Genomic DNA, 18,679 nt, shown 5'->3' with positions numbered 1-18,679 from the left:
AACATTGTCAAAATTTTAATTCTCCGCTAAATGAATCAAAACAAATCAACCTATGAAATAATGAATATGCATTACATATAATAAAAGGAAAACCAGCCTATTTCACACAATCAATTCCTCTTCAATAAATAGTAGTTGCACTTGGAAAATTCTAATTCCTACTTGTATCTTACTATGCATTTTTATTAGTCTGTATTTTTAAGATTGTTAGAAGAATGTGTCAAAAGTGTGGCAGAAAACGTCTCTTCTGTCGCTGCATGTCTTCCGTGTTTAGCTCATGAGTAGTCTGAACTTCGCTACTAGAACTAGACACGTACAATCCATACTCGCTAGTGGTTCCATCATACTCACTACTTACATATTCTCTTGTAGAAGTGTCTGTGTTTGTGCTCTCAAATCCTTTAGAGTTGTTCTTGTATTGACTGTTACTGTGTTCAGAAGCAGTATCATATCTTTGGATCATACTTCGGCCTGGTGTTATTTCGTTCGTTAGCTCAGATAGTGTCATGTTACCTTCAAGAGTTCTCACCACCTGCTCATTTTTTCAAATTTTAAAGAATAAGGTTCAGATCACATTTTTATTTTTACCGACTGTGACTAATTTTTTTATTAAAGCTTAGTCGAACTGCCTTTTTTGTTAACAAGTATTTGATCTAAAAAATGTGCAGTGAAATGGGAATACCTGACTCATCAAAGGTCTATGTCGTGCTGATTTACGAACACAAGTAGCTGCACAAGCGACCATACGCGCCATCTCATTGTGTTTGTAACTAAATTGTAAGCGTGGATCAACGAGTTGATTAAAGTTCTCATCTTCCATTGCAGATGTCAGAAAGGGTTTTGCCTGCACACCAAACCACCCGAATGCTTTACTCTTATTAGCTTTTCAACTTTTTCCGTTTCATGTAAACTCAAACAAAAATATAATTTTAAATCTTTACAACTGACTAATCCCATTACATGTATGGATACATAAGGAAAAAGAAACAAAACAATCTACCCATTCGACGAGATTATATTCCTTTTGTGTTCTGTCAACAGGTCTACGTCCTGTAATCAGTTCGAGAAGCATTACACCAAAAGAATAAACATCGGACTTGTCTGTTAGTCTCCCAGATGAAGCATACTCCGGAGCCAAATATCTGCTAGCATATCATCAGCCAAGTTACATCGCTTTAGACTAAAGATAATCAAGATTAAAAAGTATTGATCATAATTCATACCCCAAGGTCCCCATCACCCCCGTGGATACATGTGTGTCTGCTTCAAGGGTAAGCTTTGCGAGTCCAAAATCTGCAACCTGCACGATTCGGAATTTTCATATTCTATGTAAGATTAGATCGGTGACATATTGCTAATAAGTAAAAAAAGTTTTCGTATTGTCATTGATCACTCTAACAAACTAGTTTACTTGGGAACCCTTCAAAGAAATTACCTTTGCCTGAAAACTGTTATCCAAGAGTATGTTAGCAGCTTTAATATCACGGTGAATGATTCTTGGTTGGCCTACATCAGAAATTACCATGCATTAGATTCTAGTATCTCAAATTCATGCTCAACAAGTTTAACCCTTAGCCTACATCAGAAGTGTTAAAAGTATATAACATATCTATGGGCCTCAACCATAAGCTTAAACTTTTGGTTGAGTTGGTTGTTTAACATGGTATCAAAAGTCAGCGTGACAAGAGTTCACGGGTTCAAATCTCAACCACTCATCATTTAAAGTGGAAAGCGCTAGGTATGAGGAGGACCTGTGCTGCATCCATACTTTTAGCCCAAAGGGCTTTCGTGTGAAGAGGTGCGTTAGAGTATATAACATATCAGCCAGGGGCCTCAACAATAAGTTTAAGCTTTTAGTTAAGTTGATTCCTTCACAAGAAGTACTTCTCATTTGACTGCCTTAGGTACGTCACGCCTAGGCGCAAAAAGAACAATTTGAGAGCTAAAGGGTACTTACAATCCTCGTGCAGATATGCCAGCCCTTTTGCAGCTCCGACAGCTACCTTCTGTCTCGTAGGCCAATCCAGAAAAGACTTCTCTATACCTGCAACATCTTCGTTGCATCAGATGGATACAAAGATACTCCTATTCAATTAAAAATCAGCAAAAAAATAGCTGGAATGATAAATCTAACCATGAAGATGGAACTCCAAGGTCTTGTTAGGCACAAATTCATAGACTAGCAATCTTTGGGCACCATGAATACAATATCCCACCAACGAAACCAGATGCCTATGATGAACTCGGCTAATAATCTCAACTTCCGCCTCAAATTCTCGCACTCCTTGTCCACTATTAGCTCTTAGAGACTTTACAGCAATTTCTTTCCCATTAGGAAGAATACCTTTATGAACATACCCAAAACCACCTTGTCCCAAGATATTAGCTTTTGAGAAACCATTTGTCGCCATTGCAAGTTCGTCATAGGTAAACATAATCTGTGATGAACCATACGAATATGTTGGAGATGGTGGCGGCAGTGAGCTGTCATTCCCTGATTTGTTGGATTTTCCTGAACTCAAATTGTAAGATGATGGATCCTGAGGTGTTGGTGCACGTTTGAATGGTTGTTTTACAGGCAATGAATTGCTGCCGGTGCTGCTGCTCACAGAAGGCTCTCGTCGTAGATGTCTTGGAGAACGGTTTGGTCGCTGTTGCTGATGCTGCTGCTGCTGATTCTGCCGCTGATTCTGCCGCTGATTCTGCAAAGGTAATGCAGCAGCACGGGGAGCAGGAACAGGATACATATCATGCTCGAGTTTTTTTGCTGGATTTTTCTGACGTTGTCGTTGTTGAACTGCTCCACCTTCATGGTTACCTACTAAGCACATATGGGTAATTCAATATTAATAAGATTTTTAATCAAATAACCCCAGTCATAGCCTATGCTGACCCGAGCCTAGATTCTTCCCTATAAGCAAATATCATTTTCGGATTTTTGAAACTAATAAGGAGTAGACTTCTGATATTGGGGTTGTGATAGAATCATGTTAGAAAATGAAGAATAAAGTTAAACTTCTTATCATGTAAGAGAAGATTTCTTACAAGATAATTACAAAATGTAAATTAAGACAAAGTTGATCAACCCAATAAGCAATTCTAATGAATAAATTAGATAATAATGTTGATTATAATGATTTAATCAATCAAAAACAATCTCTTAGTGATTAATTATTACGCGGGGGCGGTTGCACACTTGCATACATTCGACAATCCCAATTCCACCAAAACCGCAATTTTCTGTAAGAAAGGGGCAGGAAATGTTGTTTTCCTTGTTTATGAGTAGGTTTCAAACCTGTAGGAACTGCAGTTGGATTTTGTAATGGGATACTGTGACTATATTTCTTCTTCTGTTTTCGTTGTTTACGCCTAGAGCAACACCAGCAGCACAACAAAATTAAGATTATCAAAATCACCCCAATTCCTGCAGCAATAGCTGCTAAAATTGGAGTTGAAATGGATATATGTCGTCCTAAAACATCGAATTCCACCATCACATTTACTGAACAAAAACTCCGATAATAAAGAACATAAACAAAAGATATAATGGAGGATAAAAATGTTTGATGGTTGAAAGGTGTTAGAGGGTATGTTTGGCTCTGATATTGTGCAAATAAATCCAAGATTAAGTAGTTGACATTTTCTGTTAGAATCTGTCATTATTATGCAGAAAAGAAGAAGTCATTTTCAATCATGAAAGAGCCATCAAATATAGTTTTCTTATGATCCAAACATCAACTAAGAAATCTCAGGTAAACAAACACTAGTTGTAACTTAGCTTGTAACAAAGACATCTCTCCCCCCCCCCCCCCCCCCCCCCCCCCGGCTGAGAAATGGCCTTATGAGGTGGATAATTAAGTCAAATTAATTTTGTCCAATTGTTTTTTCATGGGAAAAATCACAATGACGTATTTGGCAGCTTGAAATTTATTTCTAAATATTAAATTGGCCCAAAATGCTATATATGGAAAGCTATAAATTTAAACAAATGACAATTTAAATGGGTAAATATCAAAATTTAAAAGGTTATAAATAATAAAATTGATGTCATTTACAATATAAAAATTAATTTAATAGTACAATTAAATGTTTTTGTTTTTCAAAAGAATTTTAGGTTGCGTATAATATAATAGAGTATTGGTCGTAAATCAAAAGTACATATGGTCTGTGTCAACGTGATCTCCAACCCTCCAAACATGCACAACTTATATTCATATATCCTGTGAATTGTCAAAGTTGATTAAGCCTCTACTAAAATCATTAACTAATAATTAAGAAAAAGATACTAAGACATTGTAAATAATATCCCCTAAAACTCGTTATGGGTGTTACAAATAGGACAGTTTGACCAATAATTAAAATATATATGGAAAGGAAGATTACTAATACCAACTAGCTAACTTGTTCATCAACTAGGCTATCTCAATATTACTGTTTTTATAATAACAAGTGTATCAACTAAAAGAATTATTTGATGAATGATTCTTTGTATTCAATTTAAATATATAGAAAATATACAAAGATAGTTTTACCAAGAGTCTTCCCCTAAATATTGCAATTTGGAAACTTATATTTCATTCTACTTCGATCAAACTTATATTTCATGATACCGCCTAAATAGAATGGGTTAGTAGAATTTTTTTTACTTTTTAAAACCAAAACGCCATCTGAGAAATGAATTTGGTATGAATTTAAAATCAAAATTGCTTTATTAAATAGCATTTAGATTTAAAAAAAATAAAAAAAATTAAAAAGAAATTCGCTATCTCAAATGACGGCTTATTAATTGTAGATATTCAATTAGTATTAGTATTATTAATAAATCACAATTTGAGATGGAGGTTTTCTCTTTCAAAAAATAACAGCCTTCCTCCATTATAACAAAAATAATAAAATTTACAAAGAAAATAAGTCACTCCAAACCGCCAGCTCAAATGGCGGTTTTCTTAATAAAATATAAAAAGAAATTCGCCATCTCAAATGACAACTTGTTAGTTGTACATATTCAATTAGTTTTAGTATTATTAATAAACCACAATTTGAGATCAAGGTTTTCTCTTTCACAAAATAACAACCTTCTTCCATTATTAACAAAAATAATAAAAATTAAAAAGAAAATAAGTCACATCAAACCGCCTTCTCAAATGATGGTTGTCTTATTAACAAAAATGAAAAATAAGCTAGGGTTAATCGCCATCTCAGATGACGATTAAGCTAAACCTGTTATTTTAGATAGAGGCCTTGTTAGGCAGAATTAAAAAAAATCCAATATACGTGGACGATACTATGGAAAATAAGTTTCCCATGAATGAAAAGTGAGAAATATGTACCCAAATTGCAATATTGCGCGAAAAGCTTCTTTTAGGAAATTACATGCTCTCTCCTATTCACCCTAGTAGTATCATTTGACTGGTCATATTTGCCAATGCAATAATTCTATCATTAACATCTCTAATTTTGCATAATTAAAATTTGTAAAAAGTTGATATTAATGATATTTGCATTGAAACGAATAAAACAAGATTTCACTTGACTATGTTAAACTCCCTCCTATTCACTTTAAATGTCTCATTTGTTTTTTCAACACTATTCATCAATCACTCTTATTATGTGATTTATTTTTAATATATAAGTTAAAACATAGTCAAGTGAGATCTTGTTTGATTCGTCTTATTAATATCAACTTTTATAATTTTTACTCAAGCACAATTAGAGATATTTAAGATTGAAAAAGCGGATTGACAAATGTGCCAAAACCAAATGAGACATTTAAAGTGAATAGGAGGTAGTATGTTATAACTCATAGATAAAAAAATAAAAGGAAAATATACCTAAAATAATTCAACGTTTTCATGAATTTCCTATAATAATCCCACATATTGATTAATTATAAATAATCCTAACTTTATGGGGTATTTGCCTAGACCAAACTCGGGTAACCGGATGACCTGCTATAGTAAGTTTTTTTTTTTTTTTTTAAAAAAAATAAGTTCAAATTAAATGTCGAGAAAATGTAAAAACATGTTAAATTTTTGAGAATTTTTTACGTAAATTTTAAAAATTTTCTCTAATTTTATACTAATTTTCAATTTATTTTTTTGGTAAATTATCTACTATAGCAGGTCATTCGGTTATCGAAGTTTACTTTTTTGTGAACGAAATCTATATCAATCTCAATATGCTTGGTACTTTGATGTGGGACGGGATTATAAGACAAATATATAGCACTAATGTTATCACAATATACCATATACCATAGTACCTTAGGAATGGATAGTGAAGCTCAAGTAGAAGATTACAAAGCCAATGATTAAGATTCATAGACTACTTTTAACAATTCCACGTTGTTCAGGTTTGACATTGGTACAAGACATGGTAGCTTGTAATTTTGAGGAACAAGACAACAAATTATCTCCTAGAAAGATACAATACCCAAAAGTGAAGGATCAAGACAACAAGTATCTAGACATTAAGCCCAATCAGTAAACAAAAAATGAGTGGTACGTGGAGGAGAGATCAAGATATTGACATGATGAAGGGTGCCTAGCTAGCTTAAATAAAGTGAAGGTTCTAAAATGGAACATGCATGTGAGAATCTATGAGATTTTGCATAAAAAAACACGTGTGTTATACTATATAAAAGATGTCGAGTCAAGTTAAAGTTAGATATTATAAAGGTCCAACAAGACTCTAGTAGAGTAGAGTCCTCAAAGGGAGGAAAAAGGTGACAGTTAGTTTGGGCTTTACGTCAATTGGAGTGAGACACGTTTTATATGAGGAGAGGCCACAATGATTGAGTATTTCCTTGAAAAGTGTTTCTTGAGACAAAAACAAACCACCAGGATAATCTATAACAATTAAACCAAGGAAATAATGAAGAATAGTCAAGTCTTTCATAGAAAATATTTTTTATCTGCATATTGATTTATAGAATAGATAAGAGAAGAAGAAGAAGACGTGAGAATAATATCGTCTACATACATGAGTAAATAAGCAATGCATTCCCTTACTTGTATAAAAATAGAGTTATTGCATGTGCAATGAATAAAACCAATGGTAACAATCGTTTCCTCTGCTATGTGCTCTTGTTGAAGAACAGAATATTGATAATTGGTTGTGGTTTATGGAATGTATTCAACATCGAGTCACTAGGAGAGATCCTTTGAATACATCCATGACATGGAAAGTGAGAATTGCTCATTAGTTAAGATAATATTTGAAGATGGTTGTGTGTATGGGTACATTACTCCTAATATGATCGAGGTTTACAAGAGCATCATGAAAGGCATAAAATTCTTACATGTTGTAGCAATTGTTAAGATAATGTTTTACAGTGTTAATAAGTTGTTCATGAAGAAAAGAGATTATCTACACACTGCATGACTGCTACTCATGCGTACACAGCCTACATTGAGAAAAAGTTAAAGGCAAATACGCGTAAGACAAAATATGACACTCTCGAGCCATTTGACATCAACATTGGCGAATATGAAATCACTAATAGGAAAGGTGTAGGAATAGAACGTAAGGACGATAAGCGTTGTTAGCTTTTCAAACCATACTAGCACGTGTAACGACGTTAGAGTATTTCACTACCCATGTTCCCATGCGTTAGTTGTATACTTTGCTTGTAGCTTATTTAAAGCACCATTTTTGGATTATCATTTTCATATTGTTAGTTAGTTAGCTAAGGACATATGAGCCATAACTTGAACGAGTTCTTGACTCTAATCAGCAGAGAAATTTCAACACACCTAGTTGTTTATTTTGAAATATATCATTTTTTATAGATAGTATATTTTTGCGAAAATAGCGTTTTCAATGAAAAATGCAAACAAATATTTATTTGATTTGATAAAAACTACTAGACCAAGATAGTGATAAAGAAAATGGAGGAAAAGTAATATTCTTTTAGGTTTGAAGAAAAATATTTGGATCATGTACCAATTACAATCTTAAAATTTAGTCATTTTAGAATAAACAGTCTCGAAGTGTTTTTTTTACAACAGCCTTAAAATTACCAAAGACAACACCTACACGGGCACTTCCTCAAATGACCTACGACCATTGATCAAGATAAATGACCTTTGACTTTCTATTAAATTTGTTAATCTAACCTAATTTATTCGATTACCCCCGATTAAAACCCCTCTTTTCCAACCTCTCTCTACCCCTCCCAATTCCCTACCATTCCTCCGTCCCAACATCACCATCACCACAAACAGTCACCCTCAAAATCTGACAAAACTCCTTATCCTTAATCTTCCACCTTAATCAAATGCAATTTCTCTGGCAAAACTACATATTAGTTTTTGATTTGTGTTAAACTTCTAACTAAAATTTCTAGATAAACCTCTTAATATGAATCTTAGTTGCTTCACCATCACTAATTCGACGGCGAAAAATCAAGTCATCTGCACTCTCATCCATCAAAATGCCATCTTCCAATTCAATATCATCATCCAAACATAACAACAAAGATTCAACTTCTCTCTCCTCTAAAAGCAAACCCAGTTCCTTCAATTGTTCATAATTCAATTTCCCAATAAAGATTTTCTCTTTTGTTTCATTCCCACTTCCTGATTTCTTCAATTTCTCTTTCTCTAGGGGTTCCCATGGCTTTCCCACCAAATTAGAGCCGTTGGAATTTGAATTAAAGATTTTGGAATACGCCTTGTACTCTTGAGAAATGTTTTGGAAATAAAATTCATGGAAAAAAGCTTTTTTTTGAGATTATTCAGATTGAAGACCTTGAATTTGCGGAGAGTGTGAATGATTTTGGGAGTTGGTAAAACCCCTTTCTCTAGAATTCTTTGTTTGATTTGGTCGACAAGTGGGTCGAAGGAGTTACAGGTTGGTAATGCCAAAGGTGTAGTGTAGTAGAAGTCTCCGTTGATGATAGAATTAGATAATGTTCATGAAAGGACTGGAGTTTTGAGATGAGGGTTAGAATTCTCTTGATTATTTATTTTCATAGAAATATTAGATCGATCAGATTGTCGTCTTTTGTATTGTACCGGTGGTGGTGGTGGTGTTTAGCTGGGACAATGGTGGTGAATGGGGAGTTAAAGAGAGAGAGAGATTGTCTCGAAGAGTTTAATCGGAGGTAATTTGGTAATTAGGTTGGGTTAATAAATTTAATTAAAAGTTAAAGGTCATTTAATAGGTCATCCAGTGAACTGGCTGTATTGATAACGTGTTTGGTAATTCGAAGGCTATTGTTTGTAATAAAAAAAACTTCAGAATTGTTTATTCTAAAATGACTAAATTTCAAGGCTGTAGTTAAATTGATACAAAATATTTTCTAGATGAAATCCTAATCCACCATCATTTTCTTTTGAAATTTGTTGTCAGACAAAATAACAAAAATAAGAAAAAAAATTAAGAAAAAAAAAATCTACCTGACTGAAAGGAAAAAAAATATTATCTAGATCGGTGAATTAAACACCGGGACTCATTACATAATTTCCATTGTAGTCTCTTCCTTCCTCACATCCATGTTTCCGACAAATATAGTTTCTAAACCCTCGCAAAAGAGATCAAGCAGATAAAAATAATTCACCATAAATTTTCACGCTATACAATTATACAAATTACAGATTAAATAAATAATCAATAAATATAACAATGAGAAAATTAAAAGAGAAAAAAGGAGAAAAAAATCAGTATCAAGTTAGAAAACATGCCACTTTGGCAGCACCCTCATTCCCCAAATTTATTTCGTGGAGAACTCGCAATATGAAATGAAGTCAGATTGTCATCAACTCCATGAATGCTTGATTTTTAAGTTTGGCGTTGCATTTCGCTACTCGATAATCCATCGTTAAACTGACTACGTGTCCTTCCAAAATCGCTGCTTGCATAATCTTCACTTAAAAACACCAACTTCCTGAATTTCTTTGCTTCTTCCTTTTCTGTACCACTATCCAAGTCAGTAGAACCATGGGCTGAGCTAAATCCGGGCTTGACACCATCGTTAAGGTCTGACAGTGAAAGGTTTCCTTCTAGGGCCCGAACTACCTGTATGACAACCACGTAATAAACATAGTGAGATACAAGAATTGACTGGTAAAGCAGAAAAATGAATAGAACAAACACGAAATAGTGTTCTAAATTCCAAGTGATGGGTATACAATTTTATTAGGCCAATCACTATAAAAGAGCAGTGATAGATGTTCATCGCTTTCCTCACCGTCATTGTCACTATCAGGATTTACAACACCTACTGTGAAGTTATAACACCTACTTTTTTATCTTAAAAGACCTACTTTTGTTTCTTAAAACACCAACTTTAAGTACTTCTTACACTTACTTTTAGCCTTAAAACACCTTATTTGGATCTTATAATACCTGCTTTAGATATTATAACACCCACTTATATCAACTATTAAAATTTAAAACACCTATTTTTAGGACTTATAAAATCTACTTTGGCTCTCAAAACACCTAATTTAGGATCCTATAATACCTACTTTAGATATTATAACGCACCTACTTTCATATCTTAAAAAGCCTACTTTAAATCTTATAATTACTATTTAGATATTATAACGCCTACTTTTCTACCTTAAAATACCTACTTTAAGGACTTATAACAGCTACTTTCAGAATTTATTACACCAACTTCACGCACTCTCAACCTCCATCATCTTCATCTTATAAAACCTACTTTAGATATTATAACGCCCACTAAAAAGTTAAAACACCTACTTTTATATTTTAAAACACCTACTTTAAGGACTTATGAAACCTACTTTTGGTCATCTACTTTTGGATCCTATAATACCTATTTTGGATATTATACCTCCAACTTAAAAGTTAAAACACATACTTTTTGTATCTTAAAACTCCAACAATGAATCTAGTAATTCCTACTGTAGATACTATAACACCAACTTAAAACGCCTACTTTTATATCTTATAATACCTACTTTAAGGACCTATAGCACGTACTTGGCATTCATACATCATTTATATTTCCAAATACTCTATATAAAAACATAACAACAAAGATTCTGACATTTATATTTCATAGTAGAAAAACTGTTATGATAAACTTTTCATAATTAGTTTGATATTACTCTTTCAAATGATATAATAATGATGATAGAATAAATTTTTAGAAAGCAAATTAAAATAAAATAATGATCCCTGGGCATAAATTTTTGGGATTTCCAAAAGTTCATAAACTCTTCAGGCTTCAACTGTAGATAAGAAGCGAGAGCATCAACCGTAGAATCATTGGTGAGATTAGCCAAAATATTGTTATTCTTGCACAAATATTGATGGTCACGTCTCTTCAAAGAATAGACTATTGATTTTGTTCAAAGCAAAAAAATGATGATTAAAAGGGAGTCACCACAGCTTTTTTTAAGATATTTAGTTCATCTTTTCAAATTAACTGGATTGACCCAATTAGAGTGGTCTTTCAAAGAGACCGTCTCTTTCAAGAATTTGTGATTTTTAAATCCTAACACAATCCTCTAACCACCTCTGGTATAAATTAGCGTCACAAATAACAATTTACAAAAGAGCTATGGCATTGAGATATAAGAATGTAAAAAAACATTTGCCAAGTATTGCTATCTATAGGCAATTTACTAAATGAACCTAACTCATTAAATTAACAAATGTTGTACTCCTATTTTCTCAGTCAATTGATTATTAAGAATAGTAAATTGCAAAATGATTTGTTATTATAATCACTTTCCAATTTTCTATTCATAATAACTAAACTGACTAGTAGAATAAGAACACAATAGTTTTAAAATGAGGTCATGATATGTGAATTTAAACAATAGTTTCGGCCTCTTGTGAGTTGCGGTCCCTAGTCTGTAGCCAAGGAACATCGAATTTCATGACTATCTAAGTACCCTCTGACTGTCTGAGTCTTGACCATGTTATATGACATAAAACTAGTCAACCTTATTCCTTTAACTGTACGTTACATCTAGTTTGAGCCCACCCTTTCCCCCTTGATAAGAACTCTAATGTTACTCGGGGGCCGAACTTTTCATAGCAACAAAAAATTGTCGTAATCATAAGTACGATCAGAGACAATAAAAAAATGGCGCGCGAAACATGGAGGTCTACCTTCAATAGTAAGCTATTTAAGGAAGTGAGAGACTCACAACTAGTCATTACACGGTCGGTATAACCATATATCAATACTCTACCCTTCACGATAGTCTCTGAATAGTACACTTAAATGCGCAAGATTGCTTCCATTTAATGAAATCAACAAGAAACCAAGCCCAAAAACAAGAGGTACACTGCAGATATTAAATTCCCCCACCCAATCTACCAGTTTAAATTTGAAGCAGAGATTGATCAGTTGAATTTATTAATGCTTGTCAGGCAGAGAACCGCTCTAATGGGCCTAAAAGAGAAGCGACATGCCTACCTACATTACATAAGGCAAATCTCAGAGTAACAAAGTAGAATATTTACCTGACTCATTCGCGGTCTGCGTCTGGCAGAATGCCGCACACAAGAAGCAGCACAAGTAATCATGGCTCCTATTTCTACATAGTCATAATTGTTTTCCAACCGTGGATCAACTAAAGGATCAAAATTCCCATCTTGCACAGCTTTTGAAAGCAAAGGTCTAGCCTGCAGTAGCAATAATTGAGTTTACTTTTCTAACAATCCTATACTTTCATCCTACATGCATAAATCAAAGAAAGGGAAAAAAATTTTAATAATTTGGTAAGCCAATCACACAAATGGTTGAACATTTTACCCAGTCCACCAAACTATCTTCCATCTGGGAGTTTGGCGAGTAGTCAACTGGTCGTCGTCCAGTAATTAACTCTAAAAGCATAACACCATAAGAGAAAACATCACTCTTCTCAGTAAGCTTTCCTGTATTAGCATACTCTGGAGCCAAGTACCTATAAATATACATGAGAAAGTATGTGAAACCACTACTATGACAGCATCCTCCATTTTTCTTTTTTGTGTTCAGGTTTGTAGAGGGGGAGGGATGAGTTGTGTATGAAATTGGATCCAGATGTGGCAAAATTACGAGGAATCGTGAACTTCTCAGCAATTATGTAGATCAAAGACATATCATGCACATGAGGTCTTAAAATAACATCAGAATAACATGATCAGGTCATCTAATTTCTGGATAAATATCGGGCTTTAGAAAAAGGAAATATTGTCCGGAATAATCCAATCTATTCCCCGTTACCTGTGAATAATCCCAACTTTTAAAACTTTTTAAATAATCCAACCTTTGCCTTCATGTTGTTGCAAATGAACCCTCGAAAAAGCAAACCGGCTATTTCAGGTTACTAATAGCCGTTACATTTAATTGGTAATCCTACTCCTTTATAAGCTTGCTTTCATGAGTAACACCATATTCAACCCCAAAATTTTAGAGAACGAAAAAAAAACTTTCACATTATCTTGATTTTAGTGAAAATCTTAATGAGTTTAAAAGATATGAACTCTAATTCCTCTTTTTCTCGAAGTGTTGGTACAATTTTTCAGAAATGGCATGTGAGCATGGTTTTAATTTAAGTTGCAAAGGGCGAAGAAAGGTTCATGGGCTGGTGTGCAAAATGAAGAGGAAAAGGTAGATGAAGACTTTGATGAAGCTTAAAGAGATTTTTTGATTAGAAAAATAAAAGGTGTTTGAATAAATAAAAAGGGAAAGGGATTTACCGGTGGTAACCGGTTCTTTGCAACAAAGATCCATTCACAACAAAAGCTATGAAAAGGTTGGATTATTTAAAATTTTTTACAAGGTGAGATTATTAGCAAAGAATGAGTAATAGATTGAATTATTCAGGATAATTTTTTGTTAGAAAAATGAAAGGGACCAATCTTACCCAAAAGTTCCCATAACTCGGGTAGATACATGAGTTTCAGCATCAGAAGTAAATTTTGCGAGTCCAAAATCAGCAACCTGAAAGAAATATCCAGGTTAATATAGAGCATAGAGGAATCTAATTAAGTCAGGTTTAGGTATACAAGTTTATGCCTCCTTAAAGGCAATAGTGTTAAGCCATTGATAAAAGCGCAAAAAACATTATCATCTAAAGCAGCAAAGTCAAAAGCTATCAGAGACTAAACTCTGACTACTACTAGTTAAAAACATACTTTGGTCTCAAACTTGAAATCCAGAAGTATATTAGCTGCTTTAATATCTCGGTGAATAATTTTAGGATGACCTGCAAAAACAAGCAAATCTTCATATTGGAGGGCAACTTAATAGAACAATTGGATGTCCAGCCAAAGTCTAAGAAGAAGAGCTGCTTACAGTCTTCATGCAAATATGCCAGTCCTTTTGCAGCACCAACAGCAATCTTCAGCCTGGTAGGCCAATCCATCACAGGTTGTCCCTTCCCTGCAATTTGATATTTTTTATCAGATTAAAAAACTCTGCTTCAGGTGAGAAAAAGTGTTTTAAGTCAAACGCAGTCAATGCCTTGATAGATTCATAAGGGAAGCCAATAATAGATAATATCTAATCCACTGGGACCATAGCATAAAGTAAATTAAATATATAAGGTGTCCCTAAAGGCAGAATTCTTTAGTTAAAGCCACAGACTAACCATGTAAATGGAACTCCATGGTTTTGTTTGGAAGAAACTCATAAACAAGCAATTTTTGTGGGCCGTTGATGCTGTATCCAACCAATGACACAAGATGTTTGTGGTGCACTCTGCTAATAGTCTCCACTTCTGCCTGAAATTCGCGATCTCCCTGCCCACTACCAGCCTTGAGTGACTTGACAGCTACTACTTTTCCATTTGGAAGGATCCCTTTATGAACATACCCAAAACCACCTTGGCCAAGGAGATTGTTACTTGAGAAGCCATCCGTAGCAACAGAAAGCTCTTCATACGTGAAGGAACTTGATGAATTTCCTATAACAATTCCTTGCGAAGGTGGAATTGAGTTCTCAGTCCCTGAACTATTTGACCAGAAACCCCCACTGCCATTTGTAGACAGAGGTTGGGGAGGTGTTGAAGAATTCGTCCTGGATGGTACGGCTGCCACAGGTGGAGGATATGGCTTAGGAGTAGAAAAATGTTCAGCTGACGAAGGATTACCCTGTTGCCCAGATTGTGCTGATCCTTGATAAAACCCATCCAGCATGCATACAAAAGCAAATTAGCAAGACAAGCATAGCAAAGAAAAATTTTCAGTTCTCTATAACATGACACCTTTTCAGAAATATATGAATGACTTAGTCACATACCATTATCATGAACTTGACTTGGAAAACGGGAGTGGAAAAAGAAATAAATGACCTAGACTTACAACTTGAGATGGTAGAAAATCAGCATAAATGGAAAAGAAGAATCCATGTGGACGACCATTGGAACAACATATTGGTTCATGTAGCCCACCGCAATTTTTTGGAATTAACGCTCTGATATTGTGGTTGTGTTTAAGAGATGGTATAACCATAGCTTTCTATGCAATTATCAATTTAAAAAATAGAGGACATAATTTCTAGAAAGCATCAATATCTCAATAAAAGTGGAAAAATGGTTATTTAGTTCAACAATATCCTAGCGTTCTGAGCGACACACTATTTAGACCACAATTTTTAGGCTTCTACATTAATAGCGTTGCAAGGAAAATACGTGACCCTGAGCACTTTTATTGGGAAATTTCATTTTATTGATGCATTAGCCCTAAGTTCAAGTTTTATGAGAAATCACACACGCTAAGTTCAAGTTTTATGAGAAAAACGTCCACTCAAGGTAATTGTGTTATCAGAAAAATAACAAATACACTAACCTTGAAACAATTAAATAATAGGATGAATGCAAATCTAGCAGTATATCATATCATATGAATATTTTAAGATTCTAATAGTGGAGAAAGGTTGATCAAAGTTTTAAATATTCTAATTTTAACACAAGCTTTATAAGTATTATTTCACGCTTCGTTTCCAACAAAATAAATCAAGTAAAAACAATTTTACACACTGGATAAGTAACCAAAACATATTAAAGACACAAACCTCCAGGCAAATAGTATCCCTCTGCTTCATATGGATCCTTCCTTTTCTTCCTCCTAGCAAATAATAACCATAGAAGGATAAATACAGCCAGTACAGCTACACCTCCAATTACAACTCCCACGACAAGACCAGTTGGTATACTAGATGACGAACCTGAAGGAGGAACATTTTCATGTAAGGATGGGGGAGACCTACTCGGGTTCAACTCAGGAGGTGGAGGCCCAGATACACTTGGTGGGGACAATGGAGGAGTTTGTGGCTCTAGTGGTGAAGGAGGCGGGCTTAGAGGGGGTGGTGGACTAATGGGAGGAGAAGAGGCAGGACTTGGAGGCTTAGAAGGAGGGCTTGCAGATGGAGGAGGATTAGGAGGGGGAGGGGATGGACTTGGTGGAGGAGGAGATGGAGGGGATGGTGTAGGACTTGGAGGGGGAGCTTTAGGAGCTAGTGCTGGTGCTGCAGGTGACGGGCTTGGAGGTGGAGGGGAAGGGCTAAGAGGTGGGGGGGAAGGACTTGGAGTCAATGGAGGACTCTGAGGTGGAGGAGAAGGACTTGGAGGTGGTGATGGACTTGGAGATTGAGTAGGTGGTGACGGGCTTGAAGATGGGGTAGGTGGTGATGGGGTTGGAGGTGGAAGAGGTGGTGCCGGGCTTGGAGATGGAGGAGAAGGCGATGGACTTGGAACTGGTGGAGGTGGTGAGGAGGTTGGAGGAACCGGCAATGGACTTGTAGGGGGAGGTGGTGAAGGGTTTGGTGTTGTTGGAGGTGGTGATGGACTCGGAGTTAGAGGAGGTGGTGATGGACTCGGAGTTGGAGGAGAAGGGCTTGGAGCTGGAGGAGAAGGGGGAGATACTAGTGGCGCAGAACCGGCAGGAGGTGAGGGATCAGAGGAAGGTGGTGATGGACTTGCACCATTAGGTTGTGGTGGACTTGGAGCAGAAGGTGTTAGTGGTGACAGCGGAGAAACAACAACCGGTGGTGTACTTGCCATTTGTAACAAAATCCAACAACTACTATTTAATCGCAACAATGATATCAAAACAAGCAATCTTGGGATTGCTTCCTTAGGAAGAAGAGGGAGTAGAGCACCTTTTCAACTCTTCCCTCCTCTTCATCTATTCAACAAAAAACAATGTTCAAGTCGATTTCAAACATTGTAATCATAATACAGGCTAGCCTTTCTTTCTTGTGGGATAGTCATTCGATACATTAAAATAAAATTTTTGCACTAAAAGAAACCATCTTCCAGGCCCCAAAACGTGCTAACTATGTTATATCTGAACAAGTATTACTCTTACCCCTTAAAATGCTTGACCATTCAACTAATCCAATGAGCATACAAGCTTGCATGTCATGCTATAGCTAAGATGAAGCTGTACAGGCCCTCTATTAACAGCATTTATATTCGAAATCATAATCATTTCAACCTTCAAATCAAGACAAGTTATCAACCCATTAAATATTAATCCCCAACACATAAATTTTATACATTAAAAAAATAGAATGACCAAAATATACATTGAATAAAATAAAATCAATTTGAGGGTTAAACTCCTGAAATGATTAATTTGACAACTCAGAAAATCAATTAAAAAATCAAATTCAACTCTCAATCATATGAACTCTTATTAAAAAAAATTAAAAAATTTCGTGCTCTCCAATAAGCCAATGATGAATAGCACGACTGTAGAAGAATTGTTCAATTCAATTCAATTCAATTCTTCCCCGTTCTTGTTAATGAAATTTACACAGATAATTTAACAAAACAATAGAAAACTAAACAAATTCTTAAGTCAGACTAAAGAACCCAAATCATGCTGAAATTATTTTAAAAACAAATAATCATTCATAGGTTAATAATTACCTGTATAACGTCTCCAATTCAAATATACTTCTCTCAATCAATCAGTTCTTAATGTCATTGAAAGATTATTTCTCCTCGCAGTGCAATTTTGCTTGCTTCATCATCATGGAAACTCACAGAACAATGACGATTTCATCTTGAAGGTTGTCGCTCGCGCAATGCAGACAAGTGAGAGAAAATTGCAATCCAACTCTTGTATGTGTTTGTTTATCATGTTTTTTCTATTATATCTATAAAAATTAAAATTAAAACTTTGATCTTGATTCTATTTTTCTTATTCTTTTTATTTTTAAAGTAACTAGAAAATCAGGTAAATCAAAATCAACCAAAGATACAAAGCTTTGAGGACACCGGTGTATAAACACAAAATCACCCACCAAACTCAATTTCCATCTCGCTATAAGATGTTTGAGCTATAGTACTTTCGTTCCTACTAATAAGATTGCATTTGAAACCATCGAAAGAAGATTTAAGCATATTAATACGATCAAACAAAAGAAAAGACATAGCACAACCCTTGACTTGATTACGGATGTCATTTATCACAAAAGAATTATCTCCCTCAATGATAATGTAAAAGGGGAGAGATGGGGATATAATGATTTAGAGGTGAGACTTTAGTGACTTAGGTTACTTGATAGTTGATAAGTTTGGAGCAAATATATTATGCATAACAAATATTGCATTATTAGAAGATAATCCATAAATGATACCTGTGACAATGGATGATTGGAAGATTGAATCATTTTCAACAATTTTATAACGAAGACGCGTAAATGTGCGACTGCACCTAAGTGCAAATTTGCAACTGAGCCAAGGTTAAATCTAAC

General features: G+C 34.8%; 2 protein-coding genes across 4 annotated transcripts; both read right to left on the bottom strand.

Annotated features, from left to right (window-relative positions):
- Positions 1-220: 220 nt before the first annotated feature.
- LOC130815595 (proline-rich receptor-like protein kinase PERK5) lies at positions 221-2,745 on the bottom strand. The gene is made up of 7 exons (XM_057682085.1): positions 2,135-2,745; positions 1,958-2,044; positions 1,436-1,506; positions 1,224-1,300; positions 1,001-1,142; positions 683-844; positions 221-532 (listed from the first exon to the last, which is right to left on the bottom strand). Exons 1-7 carry the CDS (start codon positions 2,433-2,435, stop codon positions 221-223), a joined length of 1,152 nt encoding a protein of 383 aa, XP_057538068.1. The 5' UTR covers positions 2,436-2,745.
- Positions 2,746-9,400: 6,655 nt separating this feature from the next.
- LOC130816149 (proline-rich receptor-like protein kinase PERK1) lies at positions 9,401-18,602 on the bottom strand. Of its 3 annotated transcripts, none has more exons than XM_057682801.1 (8): positions 15,989-18,602; positions 14,565-15,089; positions 14,270-14,356; positions 14,110-14,180; positions 13,839-13,915; positions 12,743-12,893; positions 12,451-12,612; positions 9,401-10,020 (listed from the first exon to the last, which is right to left on the bottom strand). In XM_057682801.1, the coding sequence occupies exons 1-8, from the start codon at positions 16,974-16,976 to the stop codon at positions 9,784-9,786; spliced, it is 2,298 nt and encodes a 765-aa protein (XP_057538784.1). In that variant the 5' UTR covers positions 16,977-18,602; the 3' UTR covers positions 9,401-9,783. The 3 variants fall into 3 exon arrangements, with proteins under 3 accessions (XP_057538784.1, XP_057538785.1, XP_057538783.1); XM_057682802.1 differs by having other exon boundaries at positions 14,565-15,083; XM_057682800.1 differs by having other exon boundaries at positions 14,565-15,105; positions 15,990-18,602.
- Between the last annotated feature and the right edge of the window lie 77 nt (positions 18,603-18,679).

The sequence above is a fragment of the Amaranthus tricolor genome, chromosome 6, assembly GCF_026212465.1.
Source record: "Amaranthus tricolor cultivar Red isolate AtriRed21 chromosome 6, ASM2621246v1, whole genome shotgun sequence".
NCBI classification, from domain to species: domain Eukaryota; kingdom Viridiplantae; phylum Streptophyta; class Magnoliopsida; order Caryophyllales; family Amaranthaceae; genus Amaranthus; species Amaranthus tricolor.
This window is presented reverse-complemented; position numbering and strand designations above follow the sequence as displayed.